General features: G+C 41.7%; 2 gene segments (V, D, J or C); one reads left to right on the forward strand and one right to left on the reverse strand.

Moving 5' to 3' along the window:
* The first annotated feature begins 6,377 nt into the window (after positions 1-6,377).
* LOC138608585 (Ig kappa chain V region K-25-like) lies at positions 6,378-6,871 on the forward strand. The segment is given in 2 exon segments: positions 6,378-6,429; positions 6,537-6,871. Coding segments are annotated over 2 exon segments (387 nt in total).
* A 7,070-nt stretch (positions 6,872-13,941) lies between these two features.
* LOC138608586 (Ig kappa-b4 chain C region-like) lies at positions 13,942-14,727 on the reverse strand. The segment is given in 2 exon segments: positions 13,942-14,428; positions 14,706-14,727. Coding segments are annotated over 2 exon segments (351 nt in total).
* Positions 14,728-24,819: the final 10,092 nt, after the last annotated feature.

Raw genomic sequence — 24,819 nt, forward strand, 5'->3', positions numbered from 1 at the left:
CACAGTGTTTTAATCGTCACCGTTTCCACAAACATCACGATTTCAACACGACTAAAGAGACACTGTACTGCTGAGAAACTGTGCAGCTGCTGAGAACACAGTGTGTAGTAGCTGCAGAGACATTATCATCTTCACTGATTGTACTGAGTAACCCTAACCCTAACTTCTTCACCTGTTTTAATCTGACTGACAAACTATAAAAATGCATTTAACCTTTTCATCTCAAACATCAATAAGCAGTTCATTGTTTTCATGTTTAGAAAAAGTTCCAATAAATGTTTGCAAATGTAAATAGTTATGACAAATGCACGTCGCCTGCAGCTGATGATGACTCAAATATAATGATTTATTGGAGGGTCTGGTTTTGTGTGTGTGTGTGGGGGGGGGGGGGGGGGGGGGATCTGCTGAATAATTCTGAACAAAATGTGACCATCAAACTCAAACTAAAGCAACTTCAATATTATTACCAACAAAGTCTTAGTTACTAGTTTGATTAACTGATTGATCCATCAATAAAAAGATCTTCCTCAGAGTATCCAAGTCCCTGTTGGAGTCGGTCAGAGCATTTCCATAGAGAGCCACTTTGCATCAGCAGCACCATGCTCCAGTGCTCTGGGAGAGTTTATAGTCCTGACAGTTGAACACTGGATGACTGACAGCTGTCCCTCATCACAACAGAAACCCTCCTCATCACAAACATGACTCTGACCTCCGTCCTCCTCTGGACTCTCCTCTGCTGCTGCTTCACAGGTAAAGTCCAGAGAATCAAACTCCTCTCCTCTATGAACGCCCGTCCCTCTGAAATGAAGCTGATGAAACCATGTTGCTGCTTTCTGTGTTTGTCTCTGTATCCTCAGAGTCCAGAGGCCAGGTCACAGTGACTCAGCCTGCAGCAGTGAGCTCTGCTCCGGGAGGCTCCGTCTCCATCAGCTGTAGGACCAATCGGAATGTATACAGGGATAGTGTTGGTGATTACTGGTTACACTGGTATCAACAACAAGATGGAGAAACTCCGAAACTGCTTATTAAGTATGCTAACCAACGAGGATCAGGGATTTCAGGTCGTTTTACAGGCAGTGGATCAAACTCTGACTTCACTCTGAGCATCAGTGGGGTCCAGGCTGAAGACGCAGCAGTTTACTACTGTCTGAGTAATCATGAGATCAACAGTCAGCTTGTGTTCACACAGTGAAAAAGCGTCGCACAAAAACCTCCCTCAGTCAGACTGAACAGAAACTGAAGTGACTGCTGCAGCTGGAAGTTTCTGCAGAGACTGACACAGTTCACTGAAGCAGCTCAGACATGTTCAAAGCACAAAAACATCCAACACATTCAGATCCACTGACTTTAATCCACCAAACACTGCTGAGTGAGCAAAGCCAGCAGAGAACAAGCTTATGTTGTGTTTACTTTATTGATTATCTCTATGAACAGATATCTGCATATAAATCAGAAAGTGTGGAGGAGGGACTCGACTTTCTTCTTTTGTTCTGAGTAGATGCCAGATGTGTCTGCCTCCAAGTTATTCAAAGTCACCTTAAAAGCATCCAATGAGACACGTTCCTTTAGCTCCAGGTCTTACTGTAGTTTGTTCCATGTGTAGGAAGCAGCAAACTTAAAGGCCTCTCCCCAGTTCAGTCCTGACCTTTGGGACAGACGGTAAGAACAGGTCCTGGGACCGAAGACTGTAAGCTCCTGCACTCTTCTGACTGATGTAGTTTAGAAGGTTCGAGGGAAGCATACCTAAGATCGACTTGTAAATAAGAATATGCCAGTGTTTTAGTCTCCGTGTGGACAAAGCAGACCATCCAACACGTGCAAACAGCAAACAGTGATGAGTGAGGGCTTTAAAGTGAGTGATGAACAACAGCGCTCCGTGATGCACAGTGTCCAGAGCATGTAAGCTTTGAGACGAGGTGTGCATGTATAAAACATCACCAGAGTCCAGCACAGACATAAAAGTGGCAGCAACCAGTCTTTTCTTAGACTCCAGAGAAAGGCAGGATTTGATTCTGAAGTAGAAACCCAGTTCAAGTTTTAATCTTTTCACCAACTGCTGAATATGTGGTGTGAAAGAGAGAGATTCATCGATTAAAATACCAAGATATTTGTGATGACACAGACTGAATCTGTGTACCCTGAAAAGTGGAGATTGAAAGGAGGGTTTAGTGGTCTTGATTTTGTGTCTGAGAACAGCAGGAGTTTGGTTTCATCTGCATTTAAAACAAGTTTGAGAAGATAAAAATGTTGTCGAACAGTATTAAAAGCAAGTTGTAGCTGGGAGAGAGCCTGGCCTGGAGTGGATGCTGAGCAATACATGACAGTGTCATCAGCGAAGAAATGAAAATGAGTTTTAAAAACATTTTGATTGATGTTATTTTATATTTTATATAACTTTTTATTTATATAAAGAATGAATAGGAGTGGTCCCAGGACTGACCCCTGAGGGACACCTTTGGTTACTGTAAGAGAGCTAGAAATGCACCCTTCTGCCTACACACTGAGTTCTGTTGTTAGGTAATTGTTAAACCAGCTGACATATGTTCAGATAATCCTATTGATAGCAGCTGATCAATGTTGAGACATCATCGTCTCTGCCTGGCAGATAATGAATGAAGAAATGTAACATTGTGGCAAAGAGGGAAACATATCTCTGCAGACTTTATCGACGTTAAACAACAACTGACATGATTAACTCTGATGTCCTTTTACGCTGCAGATTCTGTGAGGTTTATAGAGTATTGTTTGACAGTTTTCTTTGCCTGTTTATGTCTGTATTGTACATGAAGGTTCATTTCTTTAGTTTGTTCCATTATCAGTGAAAACACACTGAGATCGATCAAATGGCTTTGATCATAATAATGGAAGTTATACATGGGGCAACACATGTATTAGCACAAGGCCTCTATGGTTCAGACCTTTAGTATATAAGCATGTAATCCAACGTATGTCCTCATACAATGATTTGTATGAAGTCTTATAAAACATATGAACATTTCTATGGTGCGTAATCTTACTGATGTCAACGCTTTGTCGCCTGGTCTTCATCAGCGATGCTTTATCACAGCCCCTCTTTGGTGTCTCGACAGACACACAAGGTTAAATCTGTTCAGCGTGAATGTGGGTAAGACAAGTTATTTTGGCAGGCTGAAAATCAGCACAGAAAATAATTGTGGGTACATACGACAGACAATTTGAATTTCATGAGAATGTATCTGTTAATTTACCTAATTAGTAGCTTCAAATAGAAAACTGTGTCATCTACATACAGGTTTATTTCTTGTGTTTCTTTTTATGATTAGCAAAAATACACTTTGACTGTAAACTTTGGTCTCCCTGCATAAAGAGAGGCCGAGAGAGGCCACACATTTCTGATATGATTCATATGTTTGATACATTTTTAAGTTCATAGACACAAGTTAGTTTATTGACATGAAGCTACATTTGAACACTGACATCTTTTAATCTCTTCTCGGTGAGAGCATTTCCATAGAGAGCCACTTTCAATCAATCATCAATCAAATTTTATTTGTATAGCGCCAAATCATAACCAGGGTTATCTCGAGACACTTTACAGAAAGAGCAGGTCTAGACCGACTCTTTGTTAAGTTATTCAAAGAGAGGCCCAACATCAATCCACCATGAGTAGCACTTAGCAATTCGGCACATTGGCAAGGAAAAACTTCCTTTTAACAGGCAGAAACCTCGAGCAGAACCAGACTCATGTTGAACAGCCATCTGCCTCGACTGGATGGGCCGAAAATGGGATAGAAGGAGATGCAGGATAGAGACAGGCAAAGAGAGCAACAACAACATATGTTCTTGTTACATGAACAACAACAGACACATACTTATGGTTGCAATGCCAATAATAGTGGTAGACTAGGGTGAAGATTGGCTAAATAAATAAATAAATAAATTAGCGAGAGAAGCAGAGTAATGATAAAGGCTGAGGTAATCGTAATTGTAACAGTTGAAGTCAACAGGTCTACTATTAGCATTAGCAGCAACAATAATGATACTATGGGGAAGGCTGATGTTAGTAGTTGTTGCAGTCGAGCAGGTCCACAGCAGCAGGTGGTCTGCAGCAACGATCCTCAGGAACCTTCAAGACAAGGGAGCACAAGAACTCCCGGGAAGATATGTGGTTAGTAATGTTAATGGGACCAGAAAATACAGAGTTAATGAGCTGCATTAATATGACAGATAGAGAGAGAGAGAGAGTCAGAGAGAGAGGAAGAGAGAGAGAGAGAGAGAGAGTCAGAGAGTCAGAGAGAGAGAGAGAGAGAGAGAGAGAAGCTTGGTGTGTCAGATCCCCCCGGCAGTCTAAACCTATAGCAGCATAACTATGGGCTAGTCCAAGCCTGAGCCAGGCCTAACTATAAGCTTTGTCAAAGAGGAAAGTTTTAAGTCTACTCTTAAAAGAAGAGAGGGTGTCTGCCTCCCGGACCTTGAATGGTAGATTGTTCCAGAGGAGGGGGGCCTGGTAATTGAAGGCTCTACCTCCAACACTACTCTTAGAGACTTTAGGTACCACAAGCAGGCCTGCATCCTGGGAGTGCAATGTTCTAGAGGGGTAATATGGCACTATGAGCTCTTTAAGATATGATGGTGCCTGACCATGAAGAGCTTTGTAAGTAAGAAGAAGGATTTTAAATTCTATTCTATATTTTACAGGAAGCCAGTGCAGAGAGGCTAATACAGGAGAGATGTGCTCTCTCTTCCTAGTTCTTGTCAGCACACGTGCTGCAGCATTTTGTACCAGCTGCAGAGTTTTTAGTGACTTATTAGGGCAGCCTGATAGTAACGAGTTACAATAATCCAACCTGGAAGTAACGAATGCATGGACTAGTTTTTCTGCATCGTTTTGAGACAAGATGTGTCTGATTTTTGCTATGTTGCGAAGATGAAAGAAGGCTGTCCTTGATATTTGTTTTATGTGGGAGATGAAGGACATATCCTGATCAAATAGAACTCCCAGATTCCTAACAGTAGTGCTGGATGCCAGGCTGATGCCATCTAGGGCAGCTATATCATTAGAGAAAGAATCTCTAAGGTGTTTTGGGCCGAGCACAATAACTTCAGTTTTGTCTGAATTAAGTAGCAGAAAGTTTCTAGTCATCCAGATCTTTATGTCCTTAAGGCATGCTTCTAGTTTAGATAGCTGATTGGTTTCGTCTGGCTTCATAGATAAGTATAATTGAGTATCATCTGCATAACAATGAACATTAATGGAGTGTTTCCTCATGATATTACCCAGAGGAAGCATATATAAGGTAAAAAGAATCGGTCCGAGCACAGAACCTTGTGGAACTCCATGACTAACTTTGGTTTGCATAGAGGACACATCATGAACATTAACAAACTGAGATCGATCTGATAAATAAGATTTAAACCAACTTAGTGCAGATCCTGTAATGAACATTAACTGTTCTAGTCTCTGTAACAGGATGTGATGGTCTATCGTGTCGAAAGCGGCACTAAGATCTAACAGGACGAGTACAGAGAGAAGTCCTCTGTCTGAAGCAGGAAGTAGATCATTTGAAACTTGCACAAGGGCTGTCTCAGTGCTATGGTGGACTCTAAATCCTGACTGAAAGTCCTCAAATAAACTGTTGTTATGAAGAAAGTCACATAATTGATTAGCGACTGCTTTCTCAAGGATCTTTGAGATAAAAGGAAGGTTAGATATAGGTCTATAGTTAGCTAAGGTGCCTGAATCTAGGGTAGGCTTTTTAAGAAGTGGCTTAATTACAGCTAGTTTAAAAGACTGGGGTACATAGCCCGTCGATAAAGACATATTGATCATATCTAGTAAAGAAGTGCTAATTGAGGGAAAGACTTCCTTAAGCAGCTTGGTTGGAATCGGGTCTAAAAGACAGGTTGATGGTTTAGACGAAGATATCAGAGAATTTAGCTCAGGAAGGTCAATTGGAGAAAAACAGTCAAGGTAAACATCAGGTTTTTGAGCAGTTTCCAAAGATACATCTGCACCAGGTAACGGCAGGAGGTTACAGAGTCTCTAATCTTTAGGATTTTGTCATTAAAGAAGCTCATGAAATCATCACTGCTGAGGCCTATAGGAATACTTGGCTCAGTGGAGCTGTGACTCTCTGTCAGCCTGGCTACAGTGCTGAAAAGGTACCTGGGATTGTTTTTATGTTCTTCTATGAGGGAGGAGTAGTAGACACCTCGAGCATGCCGTAGGGCCTTCCTGTATTTATTAAGACTATTTTGCCAGAGTAAACGAGACTCTTCTGTTTTGCATCAGCAGCACCATGCTCCAGTGCTCTGGGAGAGTTTATAGTCCTGACAGTTGAACACTGGATGACTGACAGCTGTCCTTCATCACAACAGAAACCCTCCTCATCACAAACATGACTCTGACCTCCGTCCTCCTCTGGACTCTCCTCTGCTGCTGCTTCACAGGTAAAGTCCAGAGAATCAAACTCCTCTCCTCTATGAACGCCCGTCCCTCTGAAATGAAGCTGATGAAACCATGTTGCTGCTTTCTGTGTTTGTCTCTGTATCCTCAGAGTCCAGAGGCCGGGTCACTGTGACTCAGCCTGCAGCAGTGAGCTCTGCTCTGGGAGGCTCCGTCTCCATCAGCTGTAAGACCAGCCAGGATGTGTACTATGAAAGTTTATGGGGATATGCTTTTCACTGGTACCAGCACAAAGATGGAGAACCTCCAAAACTGCTCATTTACGGGGCAACTGGAAGAGCATCAGGGATTTCACGTCGTTTTACAGGCAGTGGATCATACTCTGACTTCACTCTGAGCATCAGTGGGGTCCAGGCTGAAGACGCAGCAGTTTACTACTGTCAGAGTTATCACTGGATCAACAGTCAGTGGGTGTTCACACAGTGAAAAAGCGTCGTACAAAAACCTCCCTCAGTCAGACTGAACAGAAACTGAAGTGACTGCTGCAGCTGGAAGTTTCTGCAGAGACTGACACAGTTCACTGAGGACACACACACACACACACACACACACACACACACACACACACACTCATCATTTTCAAACAGACCTTTGGTTTCCTAATGAACCCTGGCACATGTAGCACATTTTACAGTCATGAAAACTTCTGATTGTCATTCAAAGATAAAGACAACACACATAAAATACAGACACGAAAGAAGAATCAGACAAAAGCAAAGTCCCTGTAAACACATGAGTCTTGATTCACTGTTGAATCCATGTCCTCAAAGGCTCTTTAACCTTCACTTTGTAGTCTGTAGTTATGTTAAAGCAACGAGCTGTAATCATAGCAGAGCAGGACAGAAAGGACCGATGACAAAGACAACATGTGTCTGTGACGGTTCTCAGTCATCCAGCTCATGGAAACTCTGAGCTTAATCCAGGAGGCAGCTGGACTTGGTTGAAGTTCTTGAAGACGTTTCACATCTCATCCAGACAGCTCCTTCAGTGCTAACTGACTGGTGGGCGGAGCTAAAAATATCAGCCTCTGCAGGTCATTAGTACGCTAATAGATGTCAGCATTATTAGCTAGAAATATCAGCCTCTGCAGGTCATTAGTATGCTAATAGATGTTAGCATTATTGGCTAGAAATATAAGCCTCTGTAGGTCATCAGTGTGCTAATATATGTTAGCAATATTAGCTAGAAATATAAGCCTCTGTAGCTTATTAGTATGCTAATATATGTTAGCATTATTAGCTAGAAATATCAGTCTCGGTAGGTCATTAGTATGCTAAGAGATGTTAGCATTATTAACTAGAAATATAAGCCTCTGTAGGACATTAGTATGCTAATAGATGTTAGCATTATTGGCTAGAAATATAAGCCTCTGTAGGTCATCAGTGTGCTAATATATGTTAGCAATATTAGCTAGAAATATAAGCCTCTGTAGCTTATTTGTATGCTAATATATGTTAGCATTATTAGCTAGAAATATCAGCCTCTGTAGGTCATTAATATGCTAATAGATGTTAGCATTATTAGCTAGAAATATAGGCCTCTGTAGGTCATTAGTATGCTAATAGATGTTAGCATTATTGGCTAGAAATATAAGCCTCTGTAGCTTATTAGTATGCTAATAGATGTTAGCATTATTGGCTAGAAATATAAGCCTCTGTAGGTCATCAGTGTGCTAATATATGTTAGCATTATTAGCTAGAAATATAAGCCTCTGTAGCTTATTAGTATGCTAATAGATGTTAGCATTATTAGCTAGAAATATAAGCCTCTGTAGGTCATTAGTATGCTAATAGATGTTAGCATTATTAGCTAGAAATATCAGCCTCTGTAGGACATTAGTATGCTAATAGATGTTAGCATTATTAGCTAGAAATATAAGCCTCTGTGGGTCATTAATATGCTAATAGATGTTAGCATTATTAGCTAGAAATATAAGCCTCTGTAGGTCATTAATATGCTAATAGATGTTAACATTATTAGCTAGAAATATAAGCCTCTGTAGGTCATTAGTATGTTAATAGATGTTAGCATTATTAGCTAGAAATATAGGCCTCTGTAGGTCATTAGTATGCTAATAGATGTTAGCATTATTAGCTACAAATATCAGTCTCTGTAGGTCATTTGTATGCTAATAGATGTCAGCATTATTAGCTAGAAATATCAGCCTCTGTAGGACATTAGTATGCTAATAGATGTTAGCATTATTAGCTAGAAATATAAGCCTCTGTGGGTCATTAATATGCTAATAGATGTTTGCATTATTAGCTAGAAATATAAGCCTCTGTAGGTCATTAATATGCTAATAGATGTTAACATTATTAGCTAGAAATATAAGCCTCTGTAGGTCATTAGTATGCCAATAGATGTCAGCATTATTAGCTAGAAATAAAGGCCTCTGTAGGTCATTAGTATGCTAATAGATGTTAGCATTATAAGCTAGAAATATAGGCCTCTGTAGGCCATCAGTGTGCTAATATATGTTAGCAATATTAGCTAGAAATATAAGCATCTGTAGCTTATTAGAATGCTAATAGATGTTAGCATTATTAGCTAGAAACATCAGTCTCGGTAGGTCATTAGTATGCTAAGAGATGTTAGCATTATTAGCTAGAAATATAAGCCTCTGTAGGTCATTAGTATGCTAATAGATGTTAGCATTATTAGCTAGAAATATAAGCATCTGTAGCTTATTAGAATGCTAATATATGTTAGCAATATTAGCTAGAAATATAAGCATCTGTAGCTTATTAGAATGCTAATAGATGTTAGCATTATTAGCTAGAAACATCAGTCTCGGTAGGTCATTAGTATGCTAAGAGATGTTAGCATTATTAGCTAGAAGCATAAGCCTCTGTAGGTCATTAATATGCTAATAGATGTTAACATTATTAGCTAGAAATATAAGCCTCTGTAGGTCATTAGTATGCCAATAGATGTCAGCATTATTAGCTAGAAATAAAGGCCTCTGTAGGTCATTAGTATGCTAATAGATGTTAGCATTATAAGCTAGAAATATAGGCCTCTGTAGGCCATCAGTGTGCTAATATATGTTAGCAATATTAGCTAGAAATATAAGCATCTGTAGCTTATTAGAATGCTAATAGATGTTAGCATTATTAGCTAGAAACATCAGTCTCGGTAGGTCATTAGTATGCTAAGAGATGTTAGCATTATTAGCTAGAAATATAAGCCTCTGTAGGTCATTAGTATGCTAATAGATGTTAGCATTATTAGCTAGAAATATAAGCATCTGTAGCTTATTAGAATGCTAATATATGTTAGCAATATTAGCTAGAAATATAAGCATCTGTAGCTTATTAGAATGCTAATAGATGTTAGCATTATTAGCTAGAAACATCAGTCTCGGTAGGTCATTAGTATGCTAAGAGATGTTAGCATTATTAGCTAGAAGCATAAGCCTCTGTAGGTCATTAGTATGCTAATAGATATTAGCATTATTAGCTAGAAATATAAGCCTCTGTAGGTCATCAGTGTGCTAATATATGTTAGCATTATTAGCTAGAAAGATCAGCCTCTGTAGATAAATAGCATGCTAATATATGTTAGCATTATTAGTTAGAAATATCAGTCTCGGTAGGTCATTAGTATGCTAAGAGATGTTAGCATTATTAGCTAGAAATATCAGCCTCTGTAGGTCATTAGCATGCTAATAGATGTCAGCCACACCCGCCCCCATCACCATCAGCGACTCCACTGTTTCCACTGTGGAGTCTTTCCACTTCCTGGGGACCATCAGCAGCCAGGACCTCAGGTGGGAGCTGAACATCAGCTCCCTCATCAAAAGGGACAGCAGAGGATGTACTTCCTGCGGCAGCTGAAGAAGTTCAACCTGCCAAAGACAATGATGGTGCACTTCTACACCGCCATCGTTGAGTCCATCCTCACCTGCTCCATCACCGTGTGGTACGCTGCTGCCACTGCCAGGGACAAGCGCAGGCTGCAGCGTATCATCCGCCCTGCAGAGAGGGTGATTGGCTGCAATCTGCCATCTCTCCACGACCTGTACACCTCCAGGACCCTCAGGCGTGCAGGTAAGGCCGACCCCTCTCACCCCGGACACAGTCTCTTTGAGACCCTCCCCTCTGCCAAGAGGCTGCGCTCCATCAGGACCAAAACCTCTCGACACAGGAACAGTTTCTTCCCCTCTGCTGCCAGCCTCATCAACAATGCCCCGAGCCCACCCCACCCCCCGACTTGACATGGACTGTCTGCACCTAAACATCAAGTCAAATTACTTGTAAGTGTGAACCTACTTGGCAGCAAACCCGATTCTGATCCTGATTCAGGAACATGTCAAGGAGGCACTTCAGATGTGCAGCTACCCAAACTGGGCCTTCAGCAAGACCACAAAGAAACACAACTCCAACAGGAAAGAAGAGAACAACAAACGCCACAGCATTGTTATTCCCTACCTGTCTTAGTGTCTGAAAAACTCAGGAGGATTTCTAACAAACACAATATCCCTGCACACTTCAAACCATCAAACACACATTAAGAAAGAAGCTTGTCCACCCCAAGGAGAAAACACCCAGACGCACACAGAGTAATGTAATGTATGCAGTACAATGCAATGAGGAATACAGGGACCTGTACATCTGGGAAACAAAACAACCCCTCCACAAACGCATGGCCCAGCAGAGGAGAGCCAGCTCCTCAGGTCAGCACTCAGCAGTCCACCTACATCTAAAGGACAAAGGACACTCCGTTGAAGACAGCAAGGTTCACATCCTGGCCAGAGAAGACCGCTGGTTTGAGAGGGGTGTCAAGGAAGCCATCGGTGTTAAGCTGGAAAAACCATCCCTTAACAGAGGTGGTGGCCTAAGACACCATCTGAACTGAGGAAGCCTTTCGGATGAGAAGCAAAACGTCTTTAAGAACTTCAACCAAGTCCAGTTGTGTTTTGGATAGAGCTCCAGATGACAACATGTGTCTCTGGTTTGCTGCTTCTGTTAAAATGCCTCCTTTCACCCTCTCACATGAACTCCCTCCTGCTTTGGGAACCACAGCCACACATTCACAGTCAGTCTGCACTGATAAACTATCAGGTGTGAGCTGTAGATGATCTCTGAGAGTCATCACCTGATGTTATAAAACACTGCTGATGTGACTGAGAAGAATCCAGTCTCTGTAGATCTAATGGATCCATTGTGATCATCAATAACAGCAACACATGACCCTATTTATTGTTCTGGTTATAAAGAGGGACACTGAAGCAGTGTTAATGCTCTTAAGTCAAGTAGGTGGTCGTGAAAACAAGAGCTGCTTCAGCACCTGGACCAAAAGGCGTACCCTACAGGGATATGCAAGAACTGCCCCAGACTGCTGAAACTATTATCATGGACGCTAATGAGTGCGGCCTGGAAAACCCAATGGAGCAGAGCGGTCACCACCTTTATCCCAAAGGAGAAGGACGTAGAGGGGAAGATCTTCTCAGTGATGGTGAAATGCATAACCAGCCACCTCCTGTGAAACAACTACACTGACACCAGTTACCAGAAGGCAGGAGCCCCGGGGTCCCATGGTTGTGTGGACCATACGGCCATGATCTGGGAGCAGATCCAGACAGCCAAGCCAAGCAAATCACATCTCCACGTACTGGTTCTGTTCCCCACCAGCTCATAAGTTTAGCACTTGACTTCTTCCACATTCCATCATGTATCCAGAGCCTAGTAGGAAACTACTTCAACAACTTCCATGTCTACAAAAACCAGGAAACCTCGACCGGTCGGCCCCAGCTGCAGAAATGTATAGCAATGGGCTGCTCCATCTCCCCCATCCTTTTCACAGCGGCATTCGAGATCATCCTAAGTGGTGGCAGACAGATGGTCTGGGAGGTCAGGTCCCAGTCGTGACAGCGACTCCCAGCCCTACGATGCTACATAGATGACGTCACAACTCCCCTCAAGACAGCTGCATGCATCTCCAGGCTCCTGAAAGGGCTGAAGAAGCTGCTCACATGAGCCCAGATGAAAATAAAACCAGCCAAGTCCCGCAGTCTCTCAATCTGGAATAGGTTCAGGAGCGACAACATCTCCGTCATAGTTGATGTGAGAAAATCCGGCTCCTGGTGGACCATTAGGTGCAAAGCCTTGGAAGACTCTACAACGCTGAACTGCCTGACGAGCACATGGCTGCCTCCATCACAGCCCAGTCTGAGCTTTTAAGTGTCATGAATATTTAAATGAACGTGACCGGGATCACAGAAAGATAACAGAATAAACACAGTCTCTATGAGTAGAAACGAAGAAAGGTCTACTCATGATTACTTTTAACTTTGGCAGCTATTTTAGATTCATTTTTAGTCTTTAGACAAAAAAGCTTTCTTCCAGGGAAATTCAAAGTCTGGTGCTACCAGCACATTCTGTACCAGCGGTTCATGTGGCTCTTAAAGCGGCCCGTACCAGCAACACAAAGGTGAGGTCCCTCTTGTTGACTGGGGGTGAGTGCAACATCACGGCTGACTTCGACCACCTGTTGAAGTTCCCACAGGAGATCACCAGAACTTCCCTATGGCCTGATACCGTGCTCGGGTCTATCCCCACAAAGACGTGTCATCGTGGTTGAGCTAGCCACTCCCTGGGAAGAAGGAATGGAGGCTGCCTCAGATAGAAAGAAGAAGAAGTATGCAGAGCTGGCAGCCGTGTGCTCACAAGCTGGGTGGAGTGCATTCACCTTTCCAGTGGAAGTCTGCTGCCGAGGCTACACTGGAACATCCACCCAGCGGCTCCTTAAGGCTTCAGGAGTCAAAGGCACTGGGCTGAAGAAGGCTGTAAAAGACCTGGCAGAGGAGGCAGAACAGGGGAGCTTCTGGCTGTGGCTCCGCAGAAAGGACAAGGCGTGAGAAAAGTAAGGGTCCTAGGGCCAGCTGCAAGGGGCAGTAGGGAGACGTCCCTGCTGCTGCTGCTCCACCACCTCCAGATGATCCAGGATGAAAGGAGTGAAACATCAGAGAAGGGTGGCTCCCAGCTGATGACCCCGCAGCAGGCACAGAAGCACCATCAGAGGTGCGTCAGGCAGGAAAGTAAAAGGTAGAAAGAAAAGGGAGAGTGGTGGGGGAGTCATATTTACTCAGGAGAGTCAATGTTTTGACTGAAAGTAATGACTAAAATGTACAGATTTTTATTGATTAAAACTGGACTAAAATGCTTTGAGTTGTCGTTGACTCAAACTAGATCAAAACTATAAAGGGTAAAAATGACTAAAATGTCCTTAAAGGTAATAAGATTTTTTGTCTAAAGACTAAAAATGAATCTAAAATAGCTGCCAAAGTTAAAAGTTATCATGAGTAGACCTTTCTTCTTTTCTACAACTTCATTGATAACATGAGAGACAAACCTACAGCAGCTATTCTCCCCGATCACTGAGGCATGACAAAGCTCAAAGACAAACACTTGTTACTATTCTGGCTTCTTGCCTAACTAACGGTTCTAACATGAAATAAATGGCAAAGAAAACCACACGGAGATCCACATATTATGATTCTTTTTATTATTGTGTCGAACAATTAAAAATATCAGCCAATCAGCAAGCAAGAAAGCACGTTTAATGAGAGACACAGAGAGATAGAGACAGTTTAACAGAGAGCAGACTGAGAGCAGCGTCAGAGTAAAACCAGGAGCAGAGTCCCAGTGAGTCAGGACTGGGAACACTGGTCTCTCCTCAGAGTCTCTGAGAGAGGAGCCTGGGAGCCCTGGGAGGCCTCACAGGTCACAGAGCCCACCTTCCTCCACTGGTCTGCAGAGAGCCTCAGGGTGCTGCTCCAGCTGTAGCGGCCGTCCTTCTGCAGCGCCCCGGGGCTCCTGCTCTGCGCCCCGCTGCTGCTGCTGCTGCCGTCCACCTTCCAGGCCAGACTCCAGTCTGAGGGGAAGCCCTTGTTGGCCAGGCACACGAGCGTGGCCTTGTCCCGCTGCAGCTCCTCATCAGAGGGGGGCAGCACCGTCAGGGTGGGGACGAGTCGACCCGCTGGAGGAGGCAACAGAGAGACAACATGAAGAAAGTACAAGAAGGAAACTCCACCCTGCTGGATGCAGCCTAAGTGTGCTGGGTCTCCTCCTCAGATTGGATGAACGTGGTCTTCTGTGTTTCACTTCCCTCTCTGAGCTGAGTAACCATGACAACAGACAGGCATCACTGCTGAACCGTGAAACAGACAGGTTTCAGTGCTAAAGATAAAGTCTCAGGCGGGAAAGTCTTCAGTGTTCAATCATTACACGTTCTGAAAAATACAACAAGCCTTCACCTTCAGCTCGTTCCAAACTCATCACAGTGTTTTAATCGTCACCGTTTCCACAAACATCACGATTTCAACACGACTAAAGAGACACTGTACTGCTGAGAAACTGTGCAGCTGCTGAGAACACAGTGTGTAGTAGCTGCAGAGACATTATCATCGTCACTGATTGTACTGAGTAACCCTAACCCTAACTTCTTCACCTGTTTTGATGTGACTGACAAACTATAAAAATGCATTTAACCTTTTCATCTCAAACATCAATAAGCAGTTCATTGTTTTCATGTTTAGAAAAAGTTCCAATAAATGTTTGCAAATGTAAATAGTTATGACAAATGCACGTCGCCTGCAGCTGATGATGACTCAAATATAATGATTTATTGGAGGGTCTGGTTTTGTGTGTGTGTGTGTGTGGGGGGGGGATCTGCTGAATAATTCTGAACAAAATGTGACCATCAAACTCAAACTAAAGCAACTTCAATATTATTACCAACAAAGTCTTAGTTACTAGTTTGATTAACTGATTGATCCATCAATAAAAAGATCTTCCTCAGAGTATCCAAGTCCCTGTTGGAGTCGGTCAGAGCATTTCCATAGAGAGCCACTTTGCATCAGCAGCACCATGCTCCAGTGCTCTGGTAGAGTTTATAGTCCTGACAGTTGAACACTGGATGACTGACAGCTGTCCTTCATCACAACAGAAACCCTCCTCATCACAAACATGACTCTGACCTCCGTCCTCCTCTGGACTCTCCTCTGCTGCTGCTTCACAGGTAAAGTCCAGAGAATCAAACTCTCCTCTATGAACGCCCGTCCCTCTGAAATGAAGCTGATGAAACCATGTTGCTGCTTTCTGTGTTTGTCTCTGTATCCTCAGAGTCCAGAGGCCAGGTCACAGTGACTCAGCCTGCAGCAGTGAGCTCTGCTCCGGGAGGCTCCGTCTCCATCAGCTGTAGGACCAGTCAGGATGTGGAGTCTATTGATCTTAGTGATGGTACTACTACTTACATCTTAGCCTGGTACCAACACAAAGATGGAGAACCTCCAAAACTGCTCATTTACGAGGCAAATGAAAGAGAAACAGGGATTTCAGGTCGTTTTACAGGCAGTGGATCAAACTCTGACTTCACTCTGAGCATCAGTGGGGTCCAGGCTGAAGACGCAGCAGTTTACTACTGTCTGAGTTATCATGAGATCAACAGTCAGGATGTGTTCACACAGTGAAAAAGCGTCGTACAAAAACCTCCCTCAGTCAGACTGAACAGAAACTGAAGTGACTGCTGCAGCTGGAAGTTTCTGCAGAGACTGACACAGTTCACTGAAGCAGCTCAGACATGTTCAAAGCACAAAAACATCCAACACATTCAGATCCACTGACTTTAATCCACCAAACACTGCTGAGTGAGCAAAGCCAGCAGAGAACAAGCTTATGTTGTGTTTACGTTATTGATTATCTCTATGAACAGATATCTGCATATAAATCAGAAAGTGTGGAGGAGGGACTCGACTTTCTTCTTTTGTTCTGAGTAGATGCCAGATGTGTCTGCCTCCAAGTTATTCAAAGTCACCTTAAAAGCATCCAATGAGACACGTTCCTTTAGCTCCAGGTCTTACTGTAGTTTGTTCCATGTGTAGGAAGCAGCAAACTTAAAGGCCTCTCCCCAGTTCAGTCCTGACCTTTGGGACAGACGGTAAGAACAGGTCCTGGGACCGAAGACTGTAAGCTCCTGCACTCTTCTGACTGATGTAGTTTAGAAGGTTCGAGGGAAGCATACCTAAGATCGACTTGTAAATAAGAATATGCCAGTGTTTTAGTCTCCGTGTGGACAAAGCAGACCATCCAACACGTGCAAACAGCAAACAGTGATGAGTGAGGGCTTTAAAATGAGTGGAGATTGAAAGGAGGGTTTAGTGGTCTTGATTTTGTGTCTGAGAACAGCAGGAGTTTGGTTTCATCTGCATTTAAAACAAGTTTGAGAAGATAAAAATGTTGTCGAACAGTATTAAAAGCAAGTTGTAGCTGGGAGAGAGCCTGGCCTGGAGTGGATGCTGAGCAATACATGACAGTGTCATCAGCGAAGAAATGAAAATGAGTTTTAAAAACATTTTGATTGATGTTATTTTATATTTTATATAACTTTTTATTTATATAAAGAATGAATAGGAGTGGTCCCAGGACTGACCCCTGAGGGACACCTTTGGTTACTGTAAGAGAGCTAGAAATGCACCCTTCTGCCTACACACTGAGTTCTGTTGTTAGGTAATTGTTAAACCAGCTGACGTATGTTCAGATAATCCTATTGATAGCAGCTGATCAATGTTGAGACATCATCGTCTCTGCCTGGCAGATAATGAATGAAGAAATGTAACATTGTGGCAACGAGGGAAACATATCTCTGCAGACTTTATCGACGTTAAACAACAACTGACATGATTAACTCTGATGTCCTTTTACGCTGCAGATTCTGTGAGGTTTATAGAGTATTGTTTGACAGTTTTCTTTGCCTGTTTATGTCTGTATTGTACATGAAGGTTCATTTCTTTAGTTTGTTCCATTATCAGTGAAAACACACTGAGATCGATCAAATGGCTTTGATCATAATAATGGAAGTTATACATGGGGCAACACATGTATTAGCACAAGGCCTTTATGGTTCAGACCTTTAGTATATAAGCATGTAATCCAACATATGTCCTCATACAATGATTTGTATGAAGTCTTATAAAACATGTGAACATTTCTATGGTGCGTAATCTTACTGATGTCAACGCTTTGTCGCCTGGTCTTCATCAGCGATGCTTTATCACAGCCCCTCTTTGGTGTCTCGACAGACACACAAGGTTAAATCTGTTCAGCGTGAATGTGGGTAAGACAAGTTATTTTGGGCGGCTGAAAATCAGCACAGAAAATAATTGTGGGTACATACGACAGACAATTTGAATTTCATGAGAATGTATCTGTTAATTTGCCTAATTAGTAGCTTCAAATAGAAAACTGTGTCATCTACATACAGGTTTATTTCTTGTGTTTCTTTTTTATGATTAGCAAAAATACACTTTGACTGTAAACTTTGGTCTCCCTGCCCAAAGAGTCCACATTGTTACGTGCTGTTACGTGACACACGTACTCTTTAAAATCAGGCTCTAGTTGTAAAACAGGCTTAGTTTATATGGAAACTCACAGTGAAAAAGGCCACACATTTCTGAAATGATTATACACTTTTAAGTTCATAGACACAAGTTGGTTTATTGAGTTAGCACAAGTTAGCACTGCATGCTAGGAGAGTGGAAGCACCACACGCTGAGGCCAATTCAACAAAATTTGCCAATTCGGCCGTATAAACCTGTCGATCTGGTGGTAAACTTGCAGATATGAGAGCAAAGTGATTGTGTCCCTCAGTGCACAGTACAAAAGGGATTGTTGATTGTTTGTTAAAATACCACCAAAGAAGAGTCATGTGAATGACGAGGAAAGGGAGGAGATTAAGCAATCTCTTAACTTCATGTTGGTGGAAATGACCAAAGTGGCAGAACAACAGACACAACTGCTTGGATTAAAGGAGGAAGTGCGCGAAATAGTTCTGGAAAAAGAAAAGAAAATCAGTGTCTTAGAAAGACCAGTGGCTGAATGGAACAGTACACAAGAATGGATGATGTGGTTGTGAGCGGACTTGACACCAGACACCGCTCATACGAGCCAATGGCCGTGGCGGTGAGGACAACACACTGGGAGAAATGCACTCCCTGGAGCAACAGGTATCCACACAGCAATTGTTAAAAATATGTCATTTGCAATAAATAACATCATGGAATGTGTTACCGTTGAAATTCAAACAGAGAAATCAAAAAATATAGTTATTAGTTGTGTATATAGAGCCCTGGGTGTCAATATTGATACATTCACAGATAAAATGTCAGAAATGTACAACGCAATTAATAACAGGAAGCTGATTTTTGTCTGTGGAGATTTCAGTATAGATCTCTTAAATCCCCAGAGACAAACACAAACAACGAATTTTATAAATGCAATGTTTTGATTGTATCCTTCAATCACACACACAAGTAGGATAACTGTAAACACTGCTACACTCATTGATAATATATTCACAAATGTTACTGAGGACAATATAACTGGAGGTTTACTCATACACGATGTTAGTGACCATTTGCCGGTTTTGAAGCCTTCGAATCCTGTATTAAAAAATATGTGGAAGCAGAAACCGGTGGCTTAATAAGACGGGTAACAGAAAGTGCCATCGACCATCTTAGGGAAGAACCAACAAATCGGGATTGGAGTGAAATTTAAAATGTAGATGAATCACGTGAAAAATGTATTTCCATTATATCTAACTTGTATGATAAACACTGTCCTCTTGTGGTTAAAGTGGATAATAACAAATACACGGACAAGCCATGGATAACAAAGGGAATAAAAAATGCTTGTAAAAAGAAAAATCTATTATGTAAGAATTTTCTAGAGTTTCTAACAAAGGACACTGAAAACAAATATAAGATATTTAAAAATAAATTAACCAAAATAATGCATTATAGCAAAAAAAAAAAGTATTAAAGCGAACTAGTGGAAAACAACAGGTCTAATATTAAAAATACTTGGAGAGTTTTGAATTAAATCATAAAAAAGGAAAAAATAAAAATAAACTACCAATATTACGTCTACTCCAACAATGATACGGTTATTAAAGAATATAAATTAATAGCGGATAAGTTTAATAAATATTTTGTTAATGTGGGAAACAATGTCAAGTCTGTTATACTTCCAAACAGTAAAAATGGAGTAAATAGTAATATTATTAACATAAATATTCATTCAATGTTTATTAGAGAAACTGATAAATATGAAATTATTACTTTTGTGCACAATTTTAAAAATACAAAAATCAACAGACTGGAATGGTTATGTGTTTGATTTAAAAAATATTGGCTGTATTGATAAACCTCTAAATTATATTTGTAATCAGTCCCTGATGGCTGGAAAATTTCCCAAACAAATGAAGATAGCTAAAGTCATTCCACTGTACAAATCTGGTGATAAACACGAGTTCTCAAATTATAGGCCAATCTCACTGTTCTCAAACATCTTAGAAAAGATATCTGTAAAGAGGCTAAATGAGTTCATGTCTAAACATAACAAACTCTGTGAACAGCAATATGGATTCAGACTAACCGGACCACCTCACTAGCACTTACAGATTTTGTTGAACAAATAACAAATGCAACGGAGAGAAATGAAAATACAGTTGGGATATTTCTTGACTTACAGAAAGCATTTGATACTACTGACCACAAATTATTGTTATCCAAATTACAGAGGTATAGTGATAGACAACTGGCACATGATTGGTTAGCTATTTGGAAGGCCGGTATCAGTATGTCCATATTAAAAATTAAAATTCAAACCCTTTGAAGATTACATGCGGGGTGCCTCAGGGTTCGGTTCTTGGACCATTGCTGTTCATTTTGAATATCAATGACGTCTTTTTGGTTTCAAGGTCATTGAAGTGTATTTTATTTGTTGAGGATAAAACTTTATTTTGTAGCGGTAAACATTTGAAACAACTTCTGGATACTGTGGAGAAAGAACTACAGATACAGATATGGTTTGATGCTAATAAATTATCTCTTCACTTTGGAAAAACTAAATGTATAATAACTGGAAATCGAGCAACAAACTAAAATTAGAGTTAATGAAGTAGAAATTGATACAGTACTTGAAACACAATTTTAATACTTGACAATTAATTAAGTTGGAAATCACACATAAACCATGTCAAAGCCAAAACGTCTAAATCTATTGCAATACTGTACAAAGCTCAACATATCCTTGGTCAGAAATCATTGCACACACTGTACTAGTCACTCATAGTCCCATACATGACTTACTGTGTAGAGGTATGGGGAAACACATATAAAACAAATACAAACTCTATTTTCTTACTGCAAACGAAGACAAAGCCTTACAGCCACACGAATTCTAAGCAAGAAACCCTATGAGCCAACCAATCCATCATTGATCCAGCTAAATGTATTAACATTTAAAGACGTAGAAGATTATAATACAATACTAATCATGTAAAAAATGGACAATCACCATTAAGTATCCAGAGGTTGTTTAAATGTGAGGGTCAGTAAATACAATCTGAGAGGAACATTGGAAAAGTAAAGACAAGAACAAATGTTAAAAATCACTGTCTGTCAGTCAGGGGGGTGAACCTGTGGAATACTTCTTCTGAAGACATTAAAACATGCAGCACACTGATCAGGCTCAAAAAACTTTATACCAACAATTGCATCATGCAATACACTTTGGAAAATGTAAGTTAATGTAAGTATGTTAATGCCAGAAATTACCAACATGATAATACTGTCATGTCTCGTCCCATTACCTGGTGTGTGTATATATAGTCTGTTTCCCTTTGTCCTGTGCCTGTTCGTCTTGTCATGTTAGGGGGTTTCAGATCAGTCAGGTTGTTTTTTTTAGGATTTTTTTTAAAAGACCAGTTCTGAATACTAATTTATCCTCATTGCTGAGGATTATGATTTTTTAAGGTAAGAGGGGTAGGTAGTTCACCTTAGCTTCTGCCTACACCCTTTCAGTTTATTACTCAGAATTAGTGCTTTTATTTTCTGTCTTTGTATTTTGTTTTGTCTGTTGAGAATGAACAGAAATAAAAATGTAATCGACATGAAGCTACATTTGAACACTGACATCTTTTAATCTCTTCTCACTCAGAGCATTTCCATAGAGAGCCACTTTGCATCAGCAGCACCATGCTCCAGTGCTCTGGGAGAGTTTATAGTCCTGACAGTTGAACACTGGATGACTGACAGCTGTCCTTCATCACAACAGAAACCCTCCTCATTTACTGGGCAAATCGTAGAGCATCAGGGATTTCAGATCGTTTTACAGGCAGTGGATCATACTCTGACTTCACTCTGAGCATCAGTGGGGTCCAGGCTGAAGACGCAGCAGTTTACTATTGTAAGAGTCGTCACAGCATCAACAGTCAGTATGTGTTCACACAGTGAAAAAGCGTCGTACAAAAACCTCCCTCAGTCAGACTGAAGAGAAACTGAAGTGACTGCTGCAGCTGGAAGTTTCTGCAGAGACTGACACAGTTCACTGAGGACACACACACACACACACACACACACAAGCACACACAAGCACACACAAGCACACACACACACACACACACACACACACACACACACACACACACACACACTCATCATTTTCAAACAGACCTGTGGTTTCCTAATGAACCCTGGCACATGTAGCACATTTTACAGTCATGAAAACTTCTGATTGTCATTCAAAGATAAAGACAACACACATAAAATACAGACACGAAAGAAGAATCAGACAAAAGCAAAGTCCCTGTAAACACGTGGTCTTGACTCACGTGTTTACACACTTTGTAGTCTGTAGTTATGTTAAAGCAACGAGCTGTAATCATAGCAGAGCAGGACAGAAAGGACCGATGACAAAGACAACATGTGTCTGTGACGGTTCTCAGTCATCCAGCTCATGGAAACTCTGAGCTTAATCCAGGAGGCAGCTGGACTTGGTTGAAGTTCTTGAAGACGTTTCACATCTCGTCCAGACAGCTTCTTCAGTGCTAACTGACTGGTGGGCGGAGCTAGAAATATCAGCCTCTGCAGGTCATTAGTATGCTAATAGATGTTAGCATTATTAGCTAGAAATATCAGCCTCTGCAGGTCATTAGTATGCTAATAGATGTTAGCATTATTAGCTAGAAATATAGGCCTCTGTAGGTCATTAGTATGCTTATAGATGTTAGCATTATTAGCTAGAAATATAGGCCTCTGCAGGTCATTAGTATGCTAATAGATGTTAGCATTATTAGCTAGAAATATCAGCCTCTGCAGGTCATTAGTATGCTAATAGATGTTAGCATTATTAGCTAGACATATCAGCCTCTGCAGGTCATTAATATGCTAATAGATGTTAGCATTATTAGCTAGAAATATCAGCCTCTGCAGGTCATTAGTATGATAATAGATGTTAGCATTATTAGCTAGAAATATAGGCCTCTGCAGATCATAAGTATGCTAATAGATGTTAGCATTATTAGCTAGAAATATCAGCCTCTGCAGGTCATTAGTATGCTAATAGATGTTAGCATTATTAGCTAGAAATATCAGCCTCTGCAGGTCATTAGTATGATAATAGATGTTAGCATTATTAGCTAGAAATATCAGTCTCTGTAGGTCATTAGTATGCTAAGAGATGTTAGCATTATTAGCTTGAAATATCAGCCTCTGTAGGTCATTAGTATGCTAATAGATGTTAACATTATTAGCTAGAAATATAAGCCTCTGTAGGTCATTAATATGCTAAGAGATGTTAGCATTGTTAGCTAGAAATATAAGCCTCTGTAGGTCATTAGCATGCTAATAGATGTCAGCCACACCCGCCCCCATCACCATCAGCGACTCCACTGTTTCCACTGTGGAGTCTTTCCGCTTCCTGGGGACCATCATCAGCCAGGACCTCAGGTGGGAGCTGAACATCGGCTCCCTCATCAAAAGGGACAGCAGAGGATGTACTTCCTGCGGCAGCTGAAGAAGTTCAACCTGCCAAAGACAATGATGGTGCACTTCTACACCGCCATCGTTGAGTCCATCCTCACCTGCTCCATCACCGTGTGGTACGCTGCTGCCACTGCCAGGGACAAGCGCAGGCTGCAGCGTATCATCCGCTCTGCAGAGAGGGTGATTGGCTGCAATCTGCCATCTCTCAAGGACCTGTACACCTCCAGGACCCTCAGGCGTGCAGGTAAGGCCGACCCCTCTCACCCCGGACACAGTCTCTTTGAGACCCTCCCCTCTGCCAAGAGGCTGCGCTCCATCAGGACCAAAACCTCTCGACACAGGAACAGTTTCTTCCCCTCTGCTGCCAGCCTCGTCAACAATGCCCCGAGCCCACCCCACCCCCCGACTTGACATGGACTGTCTGCACCTAAACATCAAGTCAAATTACTTGTAAGTGTGAACCTACTTGGCAGCAAACCCGATTCTGATCCTGATTCAGGAACATCTCAGGGAGGCACTTCAGATGTGCAGCTACCCAAACTGGGCCTTCAGCAAGACCGCAAAGAAACACAACTCCAACAGGAAAGAAGAGAACAACAAACGCCACAGCATTGTTATTCCCTACCTGTCTTAGTGTCTGAAAAACTCAGGAGGATTTCTAACAAACACAATATCCCTGCACACTTCAAACCATCAAACACACATTAAGAAAGAAGCTTGTCCACCCCAAGGAGAAAACACCCAGACGCACACAGAGTAATGTAATGTATGCAGTACAATGCAATGAGGAATACAGGGACCTGTACATCTGGGAAACAAAACAACCCCTCCACAAACGCATGGCCCAGCAGAGGAGAGCCAGCTCCTCAGGTCAGCACTCAGCAGTCCACCTACATCTAAAGGACAAAGGACACTCCGTTGAAGACAGCAAGGTTCACATCCTGGCCAGAGAAGACCGCTGGTTTGAGAGGGGTGTCAAGGAAGCCATCGGTGTTAAGCTGGAAAAACCATCCCTTAACAGAGGTGGTGGCCTAAGACACCATGTGAACTGAGGAAGCCTTTCGGATGAGAAGCAAAACGTCTTTAAGAACTTCAACCAAGTCCAGTTGTGTTTTGGATAGAGCTCCAGATGACAACATGTGTCTCTGGTTTGCTGCTTCTGTTAAAATGCCTCCTTTCACCCTCTCACATGAACTCCCTCCTGCTTTGGGAACCACAGCCACACATTCACAGTCAGTCTGCACTGATAAACTATCAGGTGTGAGCTGTAGATGATCTCTGAGAGTCATCACCTGATGTTATAAAACACTGCTGATGTGACTGACATGAATCCAGTCTCTGTAGATCTAATGGATCCATTGTGATCATCCAAGCAAGATGGCGCCAGTGTGTGAGGCGTTCCGTCAGCTGCTCCGAATGTTGTGTGTGTTTATACTGTCTGTTACACTTGTTGCGCATAATGTCAACTCTCTGTTGGTGTATGATCGCCAAACGTTGCTGGATCTGAGAATCTCCACTAAAGATCTGGTCAACTTAGATCATTACG

Source organism: Semicossyphus pulcher, unplaced genomic scaffold (genome assembly GCF_022749685.1).
Source record: "Semicossyphus pulcher isolate SPU_LCO1_2020_fin unplaced genomic scaffold, fSemPul1.0.p SCAF_5, whole genome shotgun sequence".
NCBI lineage: Eukaryota > Metazoa > Chordata > Actinopteri > Labriformes > Labridae > Semicossyphus > Semicossyphus pulcher.